Source organism: Panthera pardus, unplaced genomic scaffold (genome assembly GCF_024362965.1).
Source record: "Panthera pardus isolate Hobbes unplaced genomic scaffold, ASM2436296v1 HiC_scaffold_12, whole genome shotgun sequence".
NCBI lineage: Eukaryota > Metazoa > Chordata > Mammalia > Carnivora > Felidae > Panthera > Panthera pardus.
In genome coordinates, this window is record NW_026526677.1 from 7,516,013 (window position 1) to 7,536,259 (window position 20,247).

A 20,247-nucleotide genomic window follows, 5' to 3' on the forward strand; every position below is an offset into this window, starting at 1 on the left:
AACCGCTTTGCAGGAGGGGCGGGGAAGGAATAGAGCCACGCCTTCCCAGGTTTCTGCCTGCCAAACCCTCGCTCTTCGCCTCTGGGCACCTCCCAAAATGGCTAACGCTAATTTGAGTTCCCCTTCATCATCCTTTTCACCCAATAACCTGGTTCAGTCGGTCCTGCTATCATTCTCTACTCTTGTTTCCCTGGAGACTATTCTCCCTATTTTCTAGATCAGGGGTCAGCAAACTTTTTCTGCAAAGGGCAGATAGTAAATGCTTTGGGATTTGCGGATTGGAATTAGTCGACTCTGCCACTATTCACCTCAGCTGGTGTAGTGGGAAAGCAGCCACAGACAATATTAAACGAATGAGCCTGATTGTGTTCCACATTTTATTCTTAGATACTTAAATTTCATGTAATTTTCACCTGTCACAGAATACTATTCTTTTGATTTTTTTTTTTTCAACTATTAAAAAATGTAAAAACCTTTCTAGCTCATGGGCCTTACAGAAAAAGGCACTTAGGCAAAATGTGGCTGCTGGCCATAGTTTGCAGAACCCTGTTCTAGATGGGTAAACAGCTAGTTTAGGACCAGAGATGCTGCTCACACAAGATAGACAGGATCACAAGTAGGAGTCCCTGATTCCAAGGTGGCAGATGTGGTCAAGGAGCTTCAAATTCATTATTTGTCTCATTCTTGGTCCAGTTACATACAGAAATGACCCCTAGAGTTACAAGACCAGGATATAGGGCCAGGCCCCAGGGAAAGTAAAAGGGAGTGGCTGGCAGTGCTGGAGCTCGTCCTGGGTAGGGGTTCATGTCCTCTCATGGGGGGAGTTGGGACAGATGCAGGTGCAAAATTTCTTCTGCCCGCTTTAGATATTCAGCTGCCTTCTTCTTCACACCCTCCCGGCGGGCAGGTGATGGGTCCCCTATGGAGAGAGAATGGTTCAGCTGGGACACCTGGGTTCAGAACCCCTGGTCCAGCCCCTTACAGTTCACAGAGCATCAACATGCATCTTCCCCCCTCCCCACCCGCCCCGCTGCTCCCCCCGCTCCCTGGGAATCAGATCTATTCTCCCCATTTTACAAATAAGAAAATTGAGGCCACAAGAGGTAAAGAAACTGCCCAAGGTTATATACCTGGTCAGGGACAACACTTCTCCCCCTGGACTTGCTTGTTTTGCACCTTCCCTTCCCTTCGCTGCACTATCTGAGACTCTGGGCCTGCCCTTCCACCTTCCAGGCCTACTCACCGGGAACCCCCTGTAGCAGGATGTGCACGCCGTCCCGATAGCCCTGCAGGGCTGCAGGGTAGGCACCTGCCTTCTCATCCCGCAGAGCCTGGGTGATGAGCTCTGTGGCTTGGCTCAGATATGCAGGGACGGGCCGTTCTTCCTCCTCCTCTTCCTCCTCCTGCCCTCCAGGCTCCCAGGGTTCCTGGTCCAGCCTTTCAGACTCCGCCTCCATTGCTGCCAGCTCACCCAGGTGGGTTGGACGGGGGCCTGCACCTTCTACAATCAGATATGGAGGACTCAGGCCAGACTGGCCCTCCTTTTCCCAGGGCCTGCTGCCTATCCCCAGAACTCTCTTGCCCATCAAGGTACCAACCTGTTCCACGTGGAGGGAAGCAGTGCCTGAGCAACTCAAGAGCCGTTTGTGCATAGCAAACTAGCCATGACCTATTTAATTGATGCAGTCCTTTGCTTTTGTAAAAACAAAAACAATGACCTTCCTAATTCTTTCCTTGGGTACGCACTAACATTAGTTTGTGAGGTTTGGGTCACTGGGCCTACTCCTCTCCTGACTATAGTTGATCTACAAACGTAAGAATTCTCTCCGCAAAGTTTAACGGAAGGATGCTAGAGCAACCATACCAGGCCAAGGATAGAAAGGCTCCAAACCTTGGAACGTTAGAATAACCGATTCAGAGAATCTCAGGTCTTACAACTTCAGTTGAGAACCCCCTCCATGGGGGGCCTTCCCCCTTCCATGGGGGCGGGGGGTCTTGTGGGAGGCCTCCACCTGCCAGCAGCAGCTGCAGGGCCTCCCGTGCTGCTCTCTGAACCCAAGCCTCACCCCTCCCCGATCGACAGGCTTCTCCTGCCTTCAAGATCTGCAGCGTGACCCCGAGCCAGCCGGGAAACCCCCACCTTGGGCTTCCAATGGAAGGAACTCAAACCCTCCGAAGACAGGGTGACCCCTGCCTGTTCCAAAGCTTTCTCAGGGAGGAGGAGATCCCACGGTGGGAGGTGGCTCATTTCCTTCCTCTGTGGTTGCCCACTGTCCAGGGGCCTCCAGCTTATGCGCCCTGGCACAGGGCAGGGGGGAGTATGGGGGGTGGGGACCTGCTTCCGATTCTCACTAAGGCTGCGGGCTGCCCGAAGGGGGGCTCCTTTCTAGGATTCACACAGGCACGACATGAGCTAGTTAGTGGCTCTGCCTACTCTCCTTGCCCCCACATCAGCCCCCCTCTGCTTGTCCCAGCTTGTTACCTTCCCTGGAGAAGGGGTCGAAGAGGGCAAGCTCAGCCTCTGTGAGGGGGCCTCGGGCAGGGGAACCGGATGCCTCCTCGGTGCTCCCACAGTTAAAGAGGAGATCCAGGGCCTCCTGGGCAGGGCTGGATGGTGGGGGATCCGCTGAGGAATAGATCATTGGTGACATTTCATGCCCGTCCTTATCATTCCCCAGCTTTCAAAATGGAATTGCCTCTCATTAAATCCTTGTGGCACCCAAGGGCACAGATAAGCCCACGTTTAGGGTTGTGCCCCTTTTACAGATTAAGAAACTATAGCCTAGAGAAGGAAAATGGCCTGGCTAGAGCTCCTCAGCAGGTTAATGGTAGAGGGGCTGGAACACACCCCAGAATTTTTACTGGGGAAAATCTTTACTGGGGAGGAAGTGTGTGCCCGCCACCACCCCCAGACCCTCCAGCCCTGCCGCCCTCCCCACCCCCCCATGTACCTGGCACCTCCAGTTCCTCAAGGCCTCTCCTCTCTGCAGGGAGTGGCTGGGGCAACCAGGGTTCCTCAGGGGGCGGTGTGGGGATCAGAGGGGGTGGCAGGATGTGTAGGTCCCTGGACATGTCAGAGGGCCGGGTTACCTCCCCACCCTGCGGGAGAGAAAGACAGGGATGGGGAAATCTCCAGCGCGGCCTCGAGGGCAGGTAGGTTTCCCAGGTACCCGGGAAGAGGGACAGCAGGTACACGCACCCGGAAGAACTCCTTGAGCTGGGGGCTGTTGTTGAGTGCAGGGATGTGCACGGTGAAGCGAAGCAGGTCCTCGGCCCCCTTCCGCCGCTCCTCAATCACTGAGGCCTCGAACCGGCCTGCGGCCGCCCCAAGACAAGGGGTGGGGAGAGAGGCAGTGATCCACAGGGGTCACTTTCCTGGTTCAGCCGGAGAGGATCCTAGCAGCCTGCTGCCGTCCTCCCCATCATCTTCCCTGGCTCCTCCCGGGGAGGTGGGGTGAGGGTGCTTGCAAGCAGGGACCGAGCTCCCTAGTCATCCATTTGCCAGATGTTTATCGAGCACCTACTAATGCGCTAGATTGGTGTTGAGAAGGCGAAAGAGAGAAAAGCAAGGCCTCTCCTCTCGTGGATATCACATCCTAGACAGGCAGGGGAGCCAGCCAGCAAGAAACAAAATAGTTTCAGACGGTTTTGATGTAACGGAGAGGAAAGTAAGGCTCAGAGAGAGAAGTGACTCGGCCAAGGTCACACAGCAGGTAGCTCTGTGTTTACGGTTGCCCTGCTCTGTTCTAGATGTCCTGCAGAGTCACCTAGCTCTGACCTCGTCATCGTGCTGCCAGGGGAGCAGCTGGCTGCGCTGCCCACAGCCTGGCATGACCTGCCAGCAGCAAGCCTTCTTCTTGCTGTGAAAGGGGAGCTCACGTGAGTCTACAGACGCAAGTAACGGATCAGTCCCGGCCACCCAGAAATACATCATGAGTGGCATACGTAATTTGTCATTTTCTAGTCACCATGTTAAAAAAAAAAGTAAAAAGAAACAGGTTAACTCGGTGTTAATAATATATTCCATTTGGGGCGCCTGGGTGGGCTCAGTTGGTTAAGCGTCCGACTCTTGGGTTTCCGCTCAGGTCACGATCTCAAGGTTCGTGGGTTCGAGCCCTGTGTCAGCCATCAGCGTGGCGCCTGCTTGGGATTCTCTCTCTCCTTCTCTTGCCTCTCCTGTACACACACACACACACACACACACACACACACACTCTCAAAATAAATAAATAAGAGATTCTCTCTACAAAATATATAAATAAATGCATAAATATAAATATATAAATAAATATCTTTATATTGAGTTAAGTGAAATGCTTTATATATATGTTTCACTTCACCCAAGCAACCACAATAATCTCCTTTGGACACGGGATCCACAGATAAGCTATCAGGATAATTTACATTCTATTGCAGTGTGCATTCGACCCACAGGCACACCTCAGCTCAGACTCACCACATCTGGCTCACAGCTGCTGCTTTTGGACAGCGAGGGTCTGGAGGAAACACCGGCTTGTGGGGAGGCATTCTGGTTCTAGCCATTTACAGGCCAAGCCCCTTCATGACCCTGCGTCCCAGCGGCCTTGTCTTGAAAATGGGGCTAACGAAGACGGAATGTTAAAGGGCCTGAGACGCACACTAAAGGCTAGGCTGCTCTGAGCCTCAGTTTCCCCCTGTGTGGAAGGAGGTTGTCTCTAAGGGCCCTTGAGCTCCCCAAAAGTGTCTCTGCTGGCGGTCTGGGTTCCCCTCATCCAGCCCCCGCCAGCAGGGGTCCCCTTTGCCCACCTGTCCCTCCATCTGCGGCCTGAATGCCAGGATGAACACTCACCAAACACTTGGGCACGGGGGAAGGCCGGGAACTCCTCCAGGCGGCGGAAGAGGTTGCGGTGGGTGTAGGCCAGGTCTCCATGCAGCTTGCGGAAGTCGCTGTACCGCTTCCAGACCACCACCTAAGGGGGACACAAGACTTGACCCAGGCCGGCAACGGTGGAAAGAGGCTTCCCCGCCCCCCACCCCCCGCCTGGCCCCAGCGTGGGTGTGCAGATTGGGGCGTAGCACCCCCTCCTCCCAGGGCTGCGGAGTGATCAGTTGTTCCTTTACTGCTCCTGCATCTGGAATCGGGGAATGGTCCCCCTTCCTCCCAGGAGCCTCACCTCTTTGACATCCTCTGGGTCCCTCTTTGAGATGAACTGAGGAAGAAAGGCAAGAACCAGGTGAGTCCAGAGACTGACATCTGACACCCCATCACCCAGTAAAATCCAGGGAGGCCCCAGGTACCTCCCAGCCCCCCCTCAAAAGGGCAGGTGCCTTTGGCTGTTGACCACGGCTATCAAGGTGTCCTGGCTTCGAGGCTTTGTGTGGCTTTGTGTGGCTTTCTACCATACGCCAGTTTCGTCATCTGCCCGACGCGAGGGTCCCTAAGGACCCGTCCACACCCCTCGGTCCTCGGCCCAACTTTTATCTCAGTTCCTTCGTGAATTACATGCCATCCATCTGCAGCAGCCACACTAACCTTCTCTGCGTCGTTCCAACTGTAGCTTACGTACCACCCAAGGGAGCACTATTTCAGTTCCTTCAAAGGGCCAAGTCCCTGAATTTCACACTGAAACCAAAGAACCTCAAGTTCTCCAAAGAATCAGGTTCCGTCCCAGAAGCCCCTCCTTCCTTAAGTGAGGGAGACGCTGTGGGCAAACACTCCTGAGCACAGAAGAACCATCACTGGGGTTGTGACCTTCTGGAAGGGCAGACTGGGGTCTGAGGTGGAAAGAAGACCCTGTAGTCGCTATGTTACATTTCTTTTTTTTTTTTTTTTTAATTAAAAAAATTTTTTTTTACATTTTTATTTCTTTTTGAGAGACAGAGAGAGACAGAGTGCAAGTGGGGCAGGGGCAGAGAGAGAGGGAGACACAGACTCCGAAGCAGGCTCCAGGCTCCGGGCGGTCAGCACAGAGCCTGACGCAGGGCTCGAACTCACAAATTGTGAGATCATGACCTGAGCCGAAGTCGGATGCTCAACCAGCTGAGCCACTCAGGAGCCCCCCCCGCCCTTTTTTTTTATTTTCTTAATGTTTATTTATTTTTGAGAGAGACAGAGACAGAATGCGAGTGGGTTAGGGGCAGAAAGAGAGGGAGACACAGAATCCGAAGCAGGCTCCAGGCTCTAAGCTGTCAGCCCCGACGCAGGGCTTGAACTCATGAGCTGTGAGATCATGACCTGAGCTGAAGTCGGAAGCTCAATCGACTGAGCCACCCAGGCGCCCCCACTATATTATATTTCTTTTTTTTTTTAATTAAAAAAAAAAAATTTTTTTAACGTTTATTTATTTTTGAGACAGAGAGAGACAGAGCATGAACGGGGGAGGGCCAGAGAAAGGGAGACACAGAATCTGAAACAGGCTCCAGGCTCTGAGCTGTCAGCACAGAGCCCGACGCGGGGCTCGAACTCACGGACCGCGAGATCGTGACCTGAGCCGAAGTCGGCGGCCTAACTGACTGAGCCACCCAGGCGCCCCTAATTTTTTTTTTAACATTTATTCATTTTTGAGAGACAGAGACAGAGTGGGAGTGGGGGAGGGGCAGAGAGAGGGGGAGACACAGAATCTGAAACAGGCTCCAGGCTCTGAGGCATCAGCACAGGGCCCGACACGGGGCTCGAAGTCACGAACCACGAGATCATGACCTGAGCTGAAGTCGGACGCTTAACAGACTGAGCCACCCAGGTGCCCCAATACTGCAATAATTTTCTATGGCGACAGCTGGTCAACTACACTTATCGTGGTCAACATTTCATCATAAGCGTCGAATCACTATGTGGTACACCTGAAAATAACATAATACCGTCTGTCAACTAAACCTCAGTTAAAAATAAAAATTCTTTAAAAGTCGCACAGCAAGTAAGAGGGACAGCTAGGACCAAAACCCTGGCTTTTGCTTTTCACGACAAACTTGCCTGAAATATGTTGGGTAAAAGAAACTAGATTTAAAAACTGTTGAGGAATATATATACCTGACAAAAAAAAAAAAAAAAAAACACCTCATATCCAGAATATATAAAGAACTCCTACAGATCAATACTAAAAAGATAACTCAACTTTTAAAATTGGGCAAAACAGGGGCGCCTGGGTGGCTCAGTCGGTTAAGCGTCTGATTTTGGCTCAGGTCATGATCTCACAGTCTGTGAGTTTGAGCCCCGCGTCAGGCTCTGTGCCACCAGCTCAGAGCCTGGAGCCTGCTTCAAATTCTGTCTCCCTCTCTCTCTGCCCCTCCCCCACTTGTGCTCTGTCTCTCTCTAAAAAAACAAAACAAAACACGCACACACTAAAAAAAATTAAAATTGGGCAAAATGTTTGAGCAGGCACCTTCCACAAAAGAAGGTGTTTGGCCAATAAGATTATGAAAATATGCTCAACATCATTAGTCATCAGAGAAATGCAAATTATGCTGCAATCAGATGTTACACATACACCAGCCTAGAATGCTGAAAATTAAAGATGCTCATGATATCAAGTGCTGGTGAGAACAGGAGTATAAAACAGTATAACCACTTTTAAAAATCAGTGATTTCTTTCTCTTTTCTCTTCCTTCTCTTCTCTTCAGATTTAAAAAAAAAAATTTTTTTAATGTTTATTTTTGAGACAGAGGCAGAGCACAAGCAAGGGAGGGGCAGAGGGAGACACAGAATCTGGAACAGGCTCCACGCTCTGAGCTGTCAGCACAGAACGCGATGCAGGGCTCGAACCTACGAACCGTGAGATCATGCCCTGAGCCCAAGTTGGACGCTCAACCGACTGAGCCACCCAGGCGTCCCTCTTCAGATTTTATTTTTAAGTAATCTCTCCACCCAACATGGGGCTCAAACTCACAACCCCAAGCTCTACTGAAAGAGCCAGGCAGGTGCCCCGAAAATTGGTAATTTCTAAAATCTATTTGTTTTGAGAGAGAGTGTGGGCGAGCACAAGCCGGGTAGGGGCAGAGAGGGAGAGAGAGAGGGAAGGAGAGACTGAAAAACCCAAGCGGGCTCTGCGTTGGCAGCACGGAGCCCTACTCAGGGCTCGAACTCACCAACCATTGGGAGATAATGACCTGAGCCGAAACCAAGAGGCAGATGCTTAACCGACTGAGCCACCCAGGTGCCCCCCAAACTGGTAATTTCTAGAACAACTACACAGGTACCTATCAAATGACCCACTAATTTCACTCCTAAGTACATACCAAGAAGAAATGGGTGCACATGCCCATAAAAAGACTTGTACATGTGTTCATACAACTCTACTTGTAGCAACTAAAACACTTTTTAGATACAACCCAAATGTCCAATAACAGCAGAATGAATAAAGAAATGGTGGTGTATTTATACAAGGGACTAATGCCACATGGCAATAAAAAAAGAATACTTATACACGTAACAACACAGATGAATTCCAAAAATACCATATAGACAGTGACGAAGGCCAGACACAAAAGAGTACTTGCTGTGGATGATTCCATTTGTATGAGGTTCAAGAACAGACAAAACTAATCTGTGGCAAGAGAAGTCAGGTCAGTGGTTATCTCTGTGGGTGTAGGACTATAGATTGGGAAGGAACAAAAAAAGACAGGGTCTATATCCTGGTCTGAGCGCTGCCTGCACAGACGTATACATATGTAATGTAAAAATTACTGGGCTATACACTTGAGAGTTGGGCATATGTATGTAAATTATGTGTCAGTTTTTAAAAATTTACAAGGGGAAATAACAAAAAAAAAAAAAGGAATACCGGCAAGTGGCTTGTAGAACGTCACTGTGTGTTACACATATCTGCTTTTTTTAATAGTCTTTTTTAAAAATTTTTATTGTTTTTTTGGTTTGTCAGGTGATTATCTGTTTTTTTATTTTGTAAGTTTTCATTTAAATTCAACATAAAGTTAATATAAAGTGTAATATTGGTGTCAGTAGAATTTTGTGACATACCTAATTTTTTTTAAGTTTGTTTATTTTGAGACAGAGAATGCAGGGTGGAGGCAGAGAGAGAGAGAGAGAGAACAGGGTAGAGGCAGAGGTGGTCGGGGCAGGGGGGAATCCCAAGGAGGCTCTGAGCTGTCAGTGTAGAGCCTGACTCAGGACTTGATCTCATGAACCTCGGGAGTAGATCCATGACCTGAGCCTAAATCAAGAGCCGGAGGCTTAACGGATTGAGCGACCCAGGCGCCTCTGACATATTTGCTTTTAAATATAGGGTTTATCTGCAAGGATAAATAAGAAACTAGATGCATTGGTTCTCACAAAGATGGCAGACAGATGGGGATGGTAAGGGAGGGAAAATTATTTATCTTTAAAAGTTATAAAAAATATGTCAAAATAATGCATTTACTTGTTTAAAAGTGCTTCAACAGCAAGACTTCAGGAAAAGGCTACAGCTCCTTGCCACACCCTTCCCACCCCGCTCCGTCTCATCTTTCTAAGGGCAATCTTTTTGCGTTTTTAGGCCAAAGTTAAGGCATAAAGGATATGGGGAAAGCTCATTTTAAACATCTAGGATTCTGCACTTAAATCACTTTGGAAGTATCTTTGAGTTTCTGCTTCCTTTTAACAGTTACTAATGCACCAGTTTAATAGTTGCCTAGTTCAAAATCCTAAAGGTACAAAACAATTTATAGCGAAGTCTTCCCCAACCAATTCTTGTATGTCATTCTACGGACACTCTTTTAGACTGCTTCCATTTTTTAATTCTTCTCTTGGTTTCCCCCAAGTATCTATAAACTGTGCTTATAAACGTTGTTACTGCTACATACGTCAACTTTCGTCTTCATCTATTGACCTCCCGCTAGGACCGTGAAGATAGAGACTTACTCTTCAGATTCTTTTGAACTGTATGAATTTTTAAAGCCATAGAGCGGTGTTTTCTGAAGAATTAAAAATGAAAGTCTTTTAAAAAGGAACTTTTATGTAAACATCAAACAAACCAGTTAACAAAACTTACTCCAAGAGACTGGAGAACTGATATTTGGATGGAACAGAGCTTTCCTGTTAATTTAGAGAAATTCACAGCCTGAAGTGAAGACACCACACGTTGGGCGTGGGAACCCACCCCTCCCACTCCGAGAACTGCCGTCCACGCCCTTTTAAAAGGACAGCGCCCTCCCAGGGCCTCGCCCCCTGAAGGCTAAAGAAGTAAACGAAGGCTCTTACCGCAGCCTCCCCTTAAAGGGGAAATCCATTTCTGTCGTCTAAAAAGGGAGCTTCCAGCTGCTCCTTGCCTTAAGGTAAAACCCGGCCCCCCTCTAGTTAAAAGGGTAAAGGTCCCCGCCGGGCCCCACCTCACCTGCGCGGTCACTTTATATTCGGTGTAGCCTTTGGGGTGGGTCCGGGGATCGGAGACGGTGTAGTGCCGCAGAAAGTCGTCCTTCGCCTGGCGGGACATGGCAACCGAGCTGGAGCGGAGCTGACCGCCGGCCTCTGCCTCCTCCACGCCGCCCCCGCCCCTCCGGGTCAGTCCCCGCCAGCCACCGCCTCAGCCGGGCTTGCGCCCTCCTTCCTTGGGCCTAGGGAGCAGTCGCAAGTGACGGCGCAGCTCTCGGCCCAGGCGGGCGGCCAGGGAGCGTCTAAAAAGTTCACGGTTGTTGGTAAAGCGTGAACTGGGGGATTGAAGCTGGGGAGGTTGGATCGTTCAGCTCTGACCCGAGGTCAAACCCGCCCCATCAAGCATCGCCAGCTTCTCCTCTGCTTCCCAATTCCCCGCTTTCATCTATCCACCCACCTTTCACTGTGTCCAAAGTGTGCCAGTTGTAGCCAAATCATTTCCCTGTCTCCCTCCGTAGGATTCGATAATTCATGTTTTCAGGAAAGGTAGGGGAAGCAAAAGAGAATTCCAGAGAGGCAGGATGGCTTCACAAGTTCTGAAGTCACACTTTTTTTCTTCTTCTTCTTTTTTTTTTTTTTTTTTGATAGCATTTTCTTTCATTTTTTTAATCAATTAATTTGTTTGTAGTTTAATTTACATCCAGGTTAGCACATGGTGCAATAATGATTTCAGGAGTAGATTCCTTAATGCCCCTGACCTATTTAGACCACCCCTCCTCCCGCAACCCCTCTGGCAATCCTGTTTGTTCTCCATATTCAAGAATCTCTTACGTTTTGTCCTCCTCCCTGTTTTTATATTATTTTTCCTTCCCTTCCCTTCTGTTCATCTGTTTAGTATCTTAAATTCATCATGTGAGCGAAGTCATATATTTGTCTTTCTCTGACTAATTTCGCTTAGCATAATACCCTCCAGTTCCATCCACATAGTTGCAAATGACTTTTTTTTTTTAATGTTTATTTTTGAGAGAAAGAGAGAGTGTGAGCAGGGGAGGGGCAGAAAGAGAGGGAGACCCAGAATGTAATGCATGCTGCAGGCTCCATCGAGCTGTCAGCACAGAGCCTGTTGGGGCTCTTGAGCTCAAGAATGACTGAGCCACCCAGGCACCCCTGAGGTCACACTTCTTACCAGCTGTACGGTTTCCTTTGATTACTGGAGCCTAAATCTCTCATCTCTAGAATGTTTATAATAGAGGGTGTTTTATAATAGAATCTCCTGCAGTGGATATTTCTTTTTTTCTCTTCTTGGCCTGTCCAGCATTCACCCCCTTCTCTCTGTTAGCACCGTATCTTTGTTTGAAGATAGTTCTCTATATGTGTAGTCCTTCAGCCTCCTGCCCCAGAATCCAAAGGTGTTGGCTCCTTTCCTTGCCCCAGCTCCTGGGTCGGGGTGGGGGACTCTCTCCTGAAGGCTGAGTACCTTGAGTGAGGGACCGAGGGCACAGTGTCTGGCAAGGGGACCAATTTGTCCCTGGTGTGCAGTGTTGGCCGCAGATTTAGCTGCCCAGCCCCTGGGCACTCCTGACGTCTGGCATCCCGAGACCTCTGTCGGGGAGACCATGAGTTCCGGGTATCCTTCCAAGAACCATCCAGTTGGCTGGGGGCAGTTGTGATCAGTATCTGGGGCAGGCCGATGAGAATCCTGACTGATAACTACCCCCGCCAGGGTGTGAAGCTTAAAAGCAGTAGTGTGAGTGAGGCCCTCAAGTGCTCATGGCCACTCCTGGTGCCGGAACTCAGATGTGTGAGCACCGTACTGCCAGTCTCCAGACAGAGGTGAAGGAAACTCCCAAATAAGACTTGTGGAGGCTCAGGCAGAGGGTAGATAACCAGGAGGTGTTGGGGAGGGCGCTGAGATGGGCTATCCCCTTGAATGGTACACACCTCTGCAGACCCATTTGCTTTGTTTATTTATAAGTGTTTATTTATTTATTTTTGAGAGAGAGCACAGGCGGGGGAGGAGCAGAGAGAGAGGGAGACACAGAATCCGAAGCAGGCTCCAGGCTCTAACCTGGGCACAGAGCCTCTGCGAGAGGGTAGCGGTAGCCAGGGTCTGCACGTAGCCTTTATTTCATGTTCCATTAGATATAAACATCAAAGAGCCTCAAAATATGAAAGGGAGCACAAAGGGTCTTAAACATGAACGAGACCCACATCTGGTGTTTATGTGCAAGCACGCAGGGAGCGCGTGCAGTTTCACGGACTGCCAGGCAATTACAGTGGGTCTGTTTCTTAACTGCCTTCTGGGGGAGCACGGGGCTCTGTACCTCGTGATCCTGTCGCGTTCGACAGCCTTGAGACCGGAACACTGCGGATGTTTCCGCTGTTGCCCCCTTCACCCTCCGGGGCTTACGATACATTTTCTAGAAATAACTCCACAAAGCCCCGTTCCTATCTAGATCAGTTTCCCCCTGCCCCCGGCCTTCAGACTCCAGCTACACCATTTCCATCAGCGGGAGGAGCAGAGGGAGGAAAGTTGCAGATTCCCGGATGCCAGCAGGGCTCCCCACGTTCCCGCTGGGCTGAGTGCAGGATGCAGGCTTTCTGCCACAGCTCACACTCCCCATCTGCAAGCCTTGGTAATGAGTATGGCCTTGTTATTTTCTTCTTTTTCTCCACCCATGCATAATTCATGCTTTAACTCAAGGATGCTGCTTACTACTAAGGGTGCCCCGGGAGGACTTGACCCCTGCGGTGACTCATCTGGATCAGTGGATGGCTGAATTCACATCCACTGGATCTGCTTGAGCTCTTACTGGTTCAAACAGTGATAATTATAGCTAACACTGTGCAGTGCTTGTGACACACAAGACACTCACCCATTTGGTCCTTGTCCCAAACTAAGCAGGTCGGTGCCATGATCTCTCCCCCAGATGGGGACACTGTGGCACAGACAGGTTAGGCAACTTGCTCAGCATCATCCGGTGAGTGGCAGAGCTGGGGTTTGGCTCTGGAGCCCGGGTGTGCTCACGCACCATAGGGCTTGGGAGCGCGGGGACCACAGAGTGTCTCACACAGAGGACAGGGCAGGTCGTTTTAATCTTCTACACGGTAGGACAGGTGATGTTCTGAGTTTGTCTACCTAACGCCAATTTCCCCTCGTCCACCCTAACAGAGCCCGGATTTTGCCCATTCCCTCTCCAGGAAGGAATCCTAGCACCAGGTTAGGAGCAAATCTCTGTGTCTTTCTTGCCTTTAACGTCACTCCCTCTGGGGAGCCTGCCTGGAGTCTTCCAAGTGGGATTCGTTGCCGCCCTGTCCTGTGCTCCTCTAATTGTCTGTCCCTGTGACACAGCCGCGGTTAACCCTCTGACTGAAATGACCCGTTCCTTTCTGTGCCCTGCTGCGCCCTGGGCTCCGGGTGGGGGTCTTAAAGCTGCTGGATCAACGCATGACTCTACCAGGAAGTGGGGCGGGGAACGGTTTATTCTCACAGCTGAGCAAAGGATGAGGCCCACAGCCTTGGTAGCAGCAGAGGCGGCCCTCTCCCAGCCCCAGCCCTCTCCTCCGCAGGCGGGCCGGGTCAGGAGCCAGGGTGACGGCCAGGGCAGCAGCCCTCCGGCCACGGGAGCCGGCCGCCGAGAAGCAGTGGGTAGTGTTAGCAGCAGCAGGTTACGGAGTGGGGCGGGGGGTGTTAGTCAGGCTGGCCGACTGCCATCCCCCCCGTGGATGGTGCCTGATGAGGGCCGGGGGAGGGGGCTGGACTGTGAGGTGTGGGGGTGTGGGGGGGGGACGTCTGGAGTGGTTCAGTCGGCCGTGAAGACGCGGCTGGAAATGTCATCCAGGAGCCAGTCGATGCCAGGTAGGAGGTTCTCCCCGGTGACGGCGCTGCAGCCCTGGATGCACCAGTGGTGGCTGTGGATGGAGTCCAGCTCCAGGGCCTGGGAGGGGGGAAGATGACGGTGGGCCCTGGGGACCACAGACCCTGCCCACTCACTGCCTCTTCCCTCTCCTGGCCCACGGGAAGTCCATGCCTCCCTTTAGGGCCTGCTCTCAGGAGCCTCCCCTGGCCCCTGGGGAAGATCTGTCAGCCCCTCAGGGCACCTGGGCTCTCGGCACCCAACCCCACCAACGCTACCCCTCAGTAACTGAACGGGGACGCAGGCTCCTGAGCATCTGCTAGGATCCAGGCATTGTGCTACGAGCCCCACAAACGTCCTCCCATCCACTCTTCCCAAGGCCCAAGGAGCCAGGGATTGTTGGGCATTTTACTTAGAATACCTCAGAGAGCTTAAGCAACCTGCCTTAGATCACACAGCCAGTAAGTGACAAAACCAAGATTCTAACCCTACTCTTTCTCATGCTGCTGCTTCAAGCTCTAGAATCAGAAATAGGATCGATACAATTTGGGGACACAGAGGCCTGTGTTTAAATCCCGGCCTGTCTGCTCCCTGGCTGTGTGACCCTGGGTGAGTCACCCAGCTTCTCTAAACCTGCTTCGCCATCTACAGAGTGACAGTAACAGTTCCTAGTTCGTGAGGCTGGGGTGAGGACTGAAGGTCAAGATAATCCACGCAGAGAGCCTGGCATGGGAGCACTCACTACTGTCTGGCTGCTATTGTCTTGAAGGATCATGTTCGCAGGCCTGCCCTCCCCCAGGCTGTGGGGCACAACCGTGTCTCATTAGTCACTGACTCTCCAGTGGCCTGCATAGGCCCTGCCACACAGGAGAGGCTACTAAATGCTTGTCGCACAAGTTAACAAAGAAAACGTGTGCCTCTTTTCCTCCACGAACCTGTGCCAAGGCCTGGACTCACCTCACAGATGGCGTTAGAGGACAGCGCTCCGGGTAGGTCCTGCTTATTGGCAAAGATGAGGAGGGTCGCTCCAGCCAGGCGCTGGGGGGAAAAAAATGGGGGGGGGAGGTTGGGAGTGGGGGCTCAGAGGGCAGCCCGGCCCCTCCCCTCATCACCCAGAGCAGGTGGGGTCAGAGATCTACCTGGAAGATCAAGGCAAGGCCCTGGGGTGGTAGGAGAGGCCCAAGTGGGGTAGCACCATGGCCATGGTCTGTGAGTCCAGCCATACTTGGAGCGGGTTGGTGGGGGTGGGTGCGGAGCCCTAGGCTGGGGCCCAGTGGGCACCTCTCCCCTCTATGCCTCAGTTTCCTCCTCCATAAATGGGGAGGGGGTGACGGACATGATGATCCCCAAGCCCTCTGGTTCTAAACGGCTCCCATATCCCATGACCTGATATGCACAATGAATGCAACTGTCCTGGAGACCACGGGGTCTGCTGGAAGTGACCTTTCCCTCTTCCAAGTTCATGTTGCCCTTTAACTGTGCACTACCCTCACAGGCCTCACTCTTGGCCTCTGCTTCCAGTTAGTTCCACGTGTGTATTTCCGCCGGGAGTCCCTCCGCATAAGCAGGTGGATCTAGCCCTGACAGATGGCCTCGAGGTGCCAGGCCAGGGCTCAGCACTGACATCCATGATCTCACTGAACCTGCTTGACACCCCTTGGAGGTGGCTCCTGCTACCCCAGGTGACCTGTCCCTGTGTGCCCAGAGCAGTCCTGTTGCTGTCTGTTGTCCCTGCGTAAGTATTAACAACTTCCTCTTTCATTCTTAAAAGTGTCCTTGTTTTCAACTAAATGCAGCGTCGTAACCGGGACAAATCCTGCAGCAGAAAAAGGAGACTGGTGGAAAAACTGGGGAAATCCAAGTAAAATCTCTAGTTAAGAGTGACTTACTAATGTTACTTTCTAAGTTTTGACAAATGCAGGGTGGTCGCATAAGATGTTAACAGGGGAAGCGGAGTGAAAAGTATTTCTGTTTCTTCGCTATCTTCGCAACTTTTCTGTAAAACTAAAATTTTACTTAAAGCGTTTTGGCCCAGCTAATAAGTTAGCGGAGCACCCTAATTATAATGCCCAGCTCAGAAACGAGGAAGTGGAGGTTCAGAGAGGTTAAGTGCCTTGCCTGAGGTCACACAGCGGAGAGGCCAACTCCTGAGCCAGGCTCCGCTGCTTCCCAAAGCTCCACCCACTGGCCTCAGATGAGCCTCCCGAGAGCCCCATTCAAGGTGCAGAAACTGAAGTTCAGGGTGGTGGAGCGGTGACATCACGGGGACATGAACCCAGGTCCCAGTTCATAGCATGCCCTGCCCACAGCACTGTGGGTTTCCCTGGGCCAAATGTACAGGTTGTCTCTGCCTCCCCAAGGGTGGGCACCTGGTGAGGGCTCAGTGAAGGAACAGAGCCCTCCCCCACCCCCCAGGTGTTCCTTTGGGGTCACGGACCCCTCAGGGAATCTGCTCACACATCCGCGTATGTGCACAAAGTTGTGGGGGCCTGGATGGAAGCCTGGCTCCCCCCTGCTTGGCCAGCCAGCCTGCCCACCTCCTCCACCAACAGGCTCTGGAGCTCCCGCTGGCAGTCCTTCATGCGCTGGCGGTCGGCGCTGTCCACCACCCAGATGAGGCCGTCGGTGCTCTCAAAGTAGTTCCGCCAGTAGGACCGCAGGGACTTCTGGCCGCCCACATCCCAGATGTTCAGCTTGAATCTGGGCGGGAATGGGGTGGCCAGAGGGTCAGCCTGGCCCCTCACCCGCCCTCCCTGCCCTACTCTGGGCCAGCCCGCTGCAGGGCCCCCACTCACCCCCGGTGTTCCAGGGTCTTAATGTTGAAGCCCAGTGTCGGGGAGATGGTGTCGATGTCTTCCCCGTTGAACTTCTTGAGGATGGTTGTTTTGCCAGCATTGTCCAGGCCTCTGGGGCACACCAGGTTAAGGAGAAGTCCCCGTGCTCTGCCCAGGGTGGTGACATCACCGCCGTGCCCCTCTTTTAGGGGACCAAGCGTTTCCCGCCACGTATCAAATGAGTTGAGCACATGCCTGAGCCCCAATTTATCGGCCCGTGAGAAATGGGAAAGTATCAAGAAATAAAGATTTTATCATCTCGTCCTGACCGAAGATTCCTTCATTCGCTCTACAATATTTATTGAATACTATGTGCCGGGGCCTCCTCTGGTGCTGGGGGGGGGGGTACCCCAGAGTCAAAGTCCCCACCCTGTGCACCTTCTAGTCTAGTGTAGAGACAGGCGACAGAGTGCAAACAAATGAGAATCAAGGTACCGTCTTGATTCTCTAGACGAGACGAAGCTAAGAGGCTTTCGGGGAGGGCCTTTGCAGGAGCTTCCTTTAGCTCGGGCACCCCTCTCGGGGTCTTGGGCTGAGGCCCAAACGATAAGAAGCCAGCTTTCCAAAGGGCTAAGGGAAGAGCATTCTAGGCAGAGGGAACAGCAGGAGCAAATATCTGGAGGTAGCCAGCCTCACCTTTCTGTTTCCGGAATATTCCAAACCCTCTGCTGCTGAGTGCGCAAACAAACGGGAACCGCCCTCCTCTGTCCTTCCAACGCTCGAGGGGGCTGGCAGCTGGGAGCGGGCCCAGGCGACTCAAACCAGTGGAATGAGGGGGAACCAAGAAGCTCTCCTGAGACCCAGCCTTCACCGCCGATTATCCAACTCCAACTCCATCATCCACTGGATCATTCCCATCAGCAGACAAGCTGGTGTCTCTCCCACCTTAGGAGAAGCAAACGTCACCCTCTCTTGATCCCTTCTCCCTCTACTTATTCCTTTACTTCCTTCCCTTGACGGCAAATCTTCTCAAAACCATTGTTCGTAGGCACCCTCTCCAATTTCTGTGTTCCCGCTCGTTCTTGAGGCTTTTGCGGCCACTGCTTCCCTGAAACAGCTCTTACCGAGGTACCTAAAGACCTCGTGTTCTTCTCCTGCTGGGCAGTAACCAGGCCTCGTCTTCCCGCACCATCAGCAGCACCTGACACAGTGGCCTGCCCCCTCCTCCACTGCCTCACCTGGTTCTCATCGCCCTGACCTCTTATCTAGGTAAGCGCGGTCCTTTCCTCTGTCCACACTCATCCCTTAGAGCTCTCACCCAGGACCATGGCTTCAGATACCATCTGGTTTGTTTTTTTTTTCTTTTTGAAGCTTATTTATTTATTTTAAGAGCACATGCCAAAAAAAAAAAAGAGCACATGCACAAGCAGGGAAGGGACAGAGAGAGAGAGGGAGAGAATCCCAGGAACTCGATGTGGGGCTCAAACCCAGGAACCAAGAGATCGTGACCTGAGCCCAAATCAAGAGCCGGAAGCTCAATCAACTGAGCCACCCAGGTGCCCCGCAAACACCACCTTTATGCTAATGACTCCTAAAAGTACACATCCCACCCAGCTGCTCCCCTGGACTCAGTCCCTCTCTTCAGCTGCCCATCTGGCACTTAGAGGATGTCTCAGAGGCATCTTCCGTGGCCAAACCTGAGTTCTCCTCTTTCTGAACCTGCTCCTTGCCCCCCTTCCCCATCTCAGCAAGTGGTTCCTCATTCTTCGAACCGCTCTGGCCAGACACCTCAGAGTCAGGCTTGACTTGGCTCTCCCTCTCACTTTGTGCCCAATCCAGGACCGATTCCTGCTGGGCCTGTAGGCAAAATGTTCCCCATCTTCCATCACCTCCCTGCTTCCACCCTGATCCAAGCCACCCTCCTATCTCGCCTGTGGCAGAGCAATGGCACACCTAACCTGAGATCATGCTTCCTCTCCACACTTCTCATCGAAAGGAAAAGCCAAAAACCAAAGGCTCTTCAGTCCCCTCTGTCTTCATCTCGTAATCTAGTAATCACTCTCTCCAGCCACACTGCCCTCCTTGACATTCTTTTGAACACACCCGTTGAGTTCCTCCTTCCAGACCTTTGCAATCGTTCCTTTTGCGTCAACAAATTTCCCTAGATATCCACGTGATTCAGTCCTCACCGCCTCATCTTTACTCAACTGTCAATTTCTCCACTCCGGCCTTCATTGACCACTTTATTTAAACTGCATTTCCCCCCCCATACGTCCTATACAGCTTACCTATTTGCTTTCTCCCCACAGCATTATGGACCGTCCAAGACGGTGGGGTTTGGTTTTGCTGTTTTACCCCAGCCCCTAGGAGAGTGCCTAGTACATAGTAGGCACTCAGTAAATATTTAATTGGATGGGTGGATTCTCGGTGCCTTTCTAAAAAGAGAGCTTTTTAAAAGAGACGTGATGTGACTATTATAGTTATTTGTACACTTAAATGTCTTTTCTCCCCTGCTAGGGGAGCTCTGGGTGAAACCCGCCCAGCTCCGGGATCGCGGAGTCCCGACGCGGCCAGGATAAGAGGGGGCAGAAGGCGTGCAGGCGCCTGTTAACGGGACTCGGAAGGTCGGCGGGGCCCTCGGGCCTACACGCAGTCAGCCTGGGCAGGGGACGGGAGATAACGACCGGCCGCGGGGCCACACAGACGGGCAATTGGACACAGGGGTGAAAACAACCCGAGGCGTCTACACCCGCCTCCCCCCCCCAAGCGAGGGCGGGGCCCGCACGCCCCCGGGATTCCGACCTTGAGGGCGGGGCCGGGGTCTGGCACCCTCGGACAGGGGAGGAAGGTCAGAGCCAGGAGGACAGAGGCCTCACGCTCGGGCCAGACCGACGGGTGGTGGCATCCGAGTCGCCTCCGGCCCTCCTCCCCGCCCCCTGCATAGGGATATCTAGTCTAGCCGCTGCGCCTGTAGGCCCTCACCTTTGGCCTTGGCAACGGAGACCCCCCCGCCCCGAGCCGGTGGTACGACCTCCTCACGCCCCCCCACCCCGCTAGAGCGATTGGTAGGGCCCACGTGCGTGACGCACAATGGGCAGTTGGTACGCGCCGGCCGCGCACCCCGCGCCCGGTAGGGGGCGCCTGGCACCGCCCGCCCGGCGGGGCCCCCGCTACCCTCGCGGCTCCGGCGTCCAGGAGGATACAGCATGAGCAGTCGCAGCTCCCGCTCTTTCTGCTTCATCTTCTTCAGAATGGTCAGAAGCCCCATGGTCCCAGTAGCCCCCTCCCGGCCGCCGTTTCTTCCTAGTCCCGGGACCCCTCTCCCTGCTCCTATTGG

At 52.4% G+C, this 20,247-nt stretch overlaps 2 protein-coding genes across 2 annotated transcripts; both read right to left on the minus strand.

Annotated features, from left to right (window-relative positions):
• Window positions 1-645: 645 nt before the first annotated feature.
• Window positions 646-10,526, minus strand: SNX15 (sorting nexin 15). The gene is made up of 8 exons (XM_019414925.2): window positions 10,302-10,526; window positions 5,154-5,189; window positions 4,829-4,949; window positions 3,200-3,315; window positions 2,952-3,099; window positions 2,483-2,626; window positions 1,244-1,501; window positions 646-919 (listed from the first exon to the last, which is right to left on the minus strand). Exons 1-8 carry the CDS (start codon window positions 10,398-10,400, stop codon window positions 813-815), a joined length of 1,029 nt encoding a protein of 342 aa, XP_019270470.1. The 5' UTR covers window positions 10,401-10,526; the 3' UTR covers window positions 646-812.
• Window positions 10,527-13,744: 3,218 nt separating this feature from the next.
• ARL2 (ADP ribosylation factor like GTPase 2) lies at window positions 13,745-20,247 on the minus strand. The gene is made up of 5 exons (XM_053899479.1): window positions 20,114-20,247; window positions 16,932-17,042; window positions 16,674-16,836; window positions 15,094-15,174; window positions 13,745-14,217 (listed from the first exon to the last, which is right to left on the minus strand). The coding sequence occupies exons 1-5, from the start codon at window positions 20,176-20,178 to the stop codon at window positions 14,083-14,085; spliced, it is 555 nt and encodes a 184-aa protein (XP_053755454.1). The 5' UTR covers window positions 20,179-20,247; the 3' UTR covers window positions 13,745-14,082.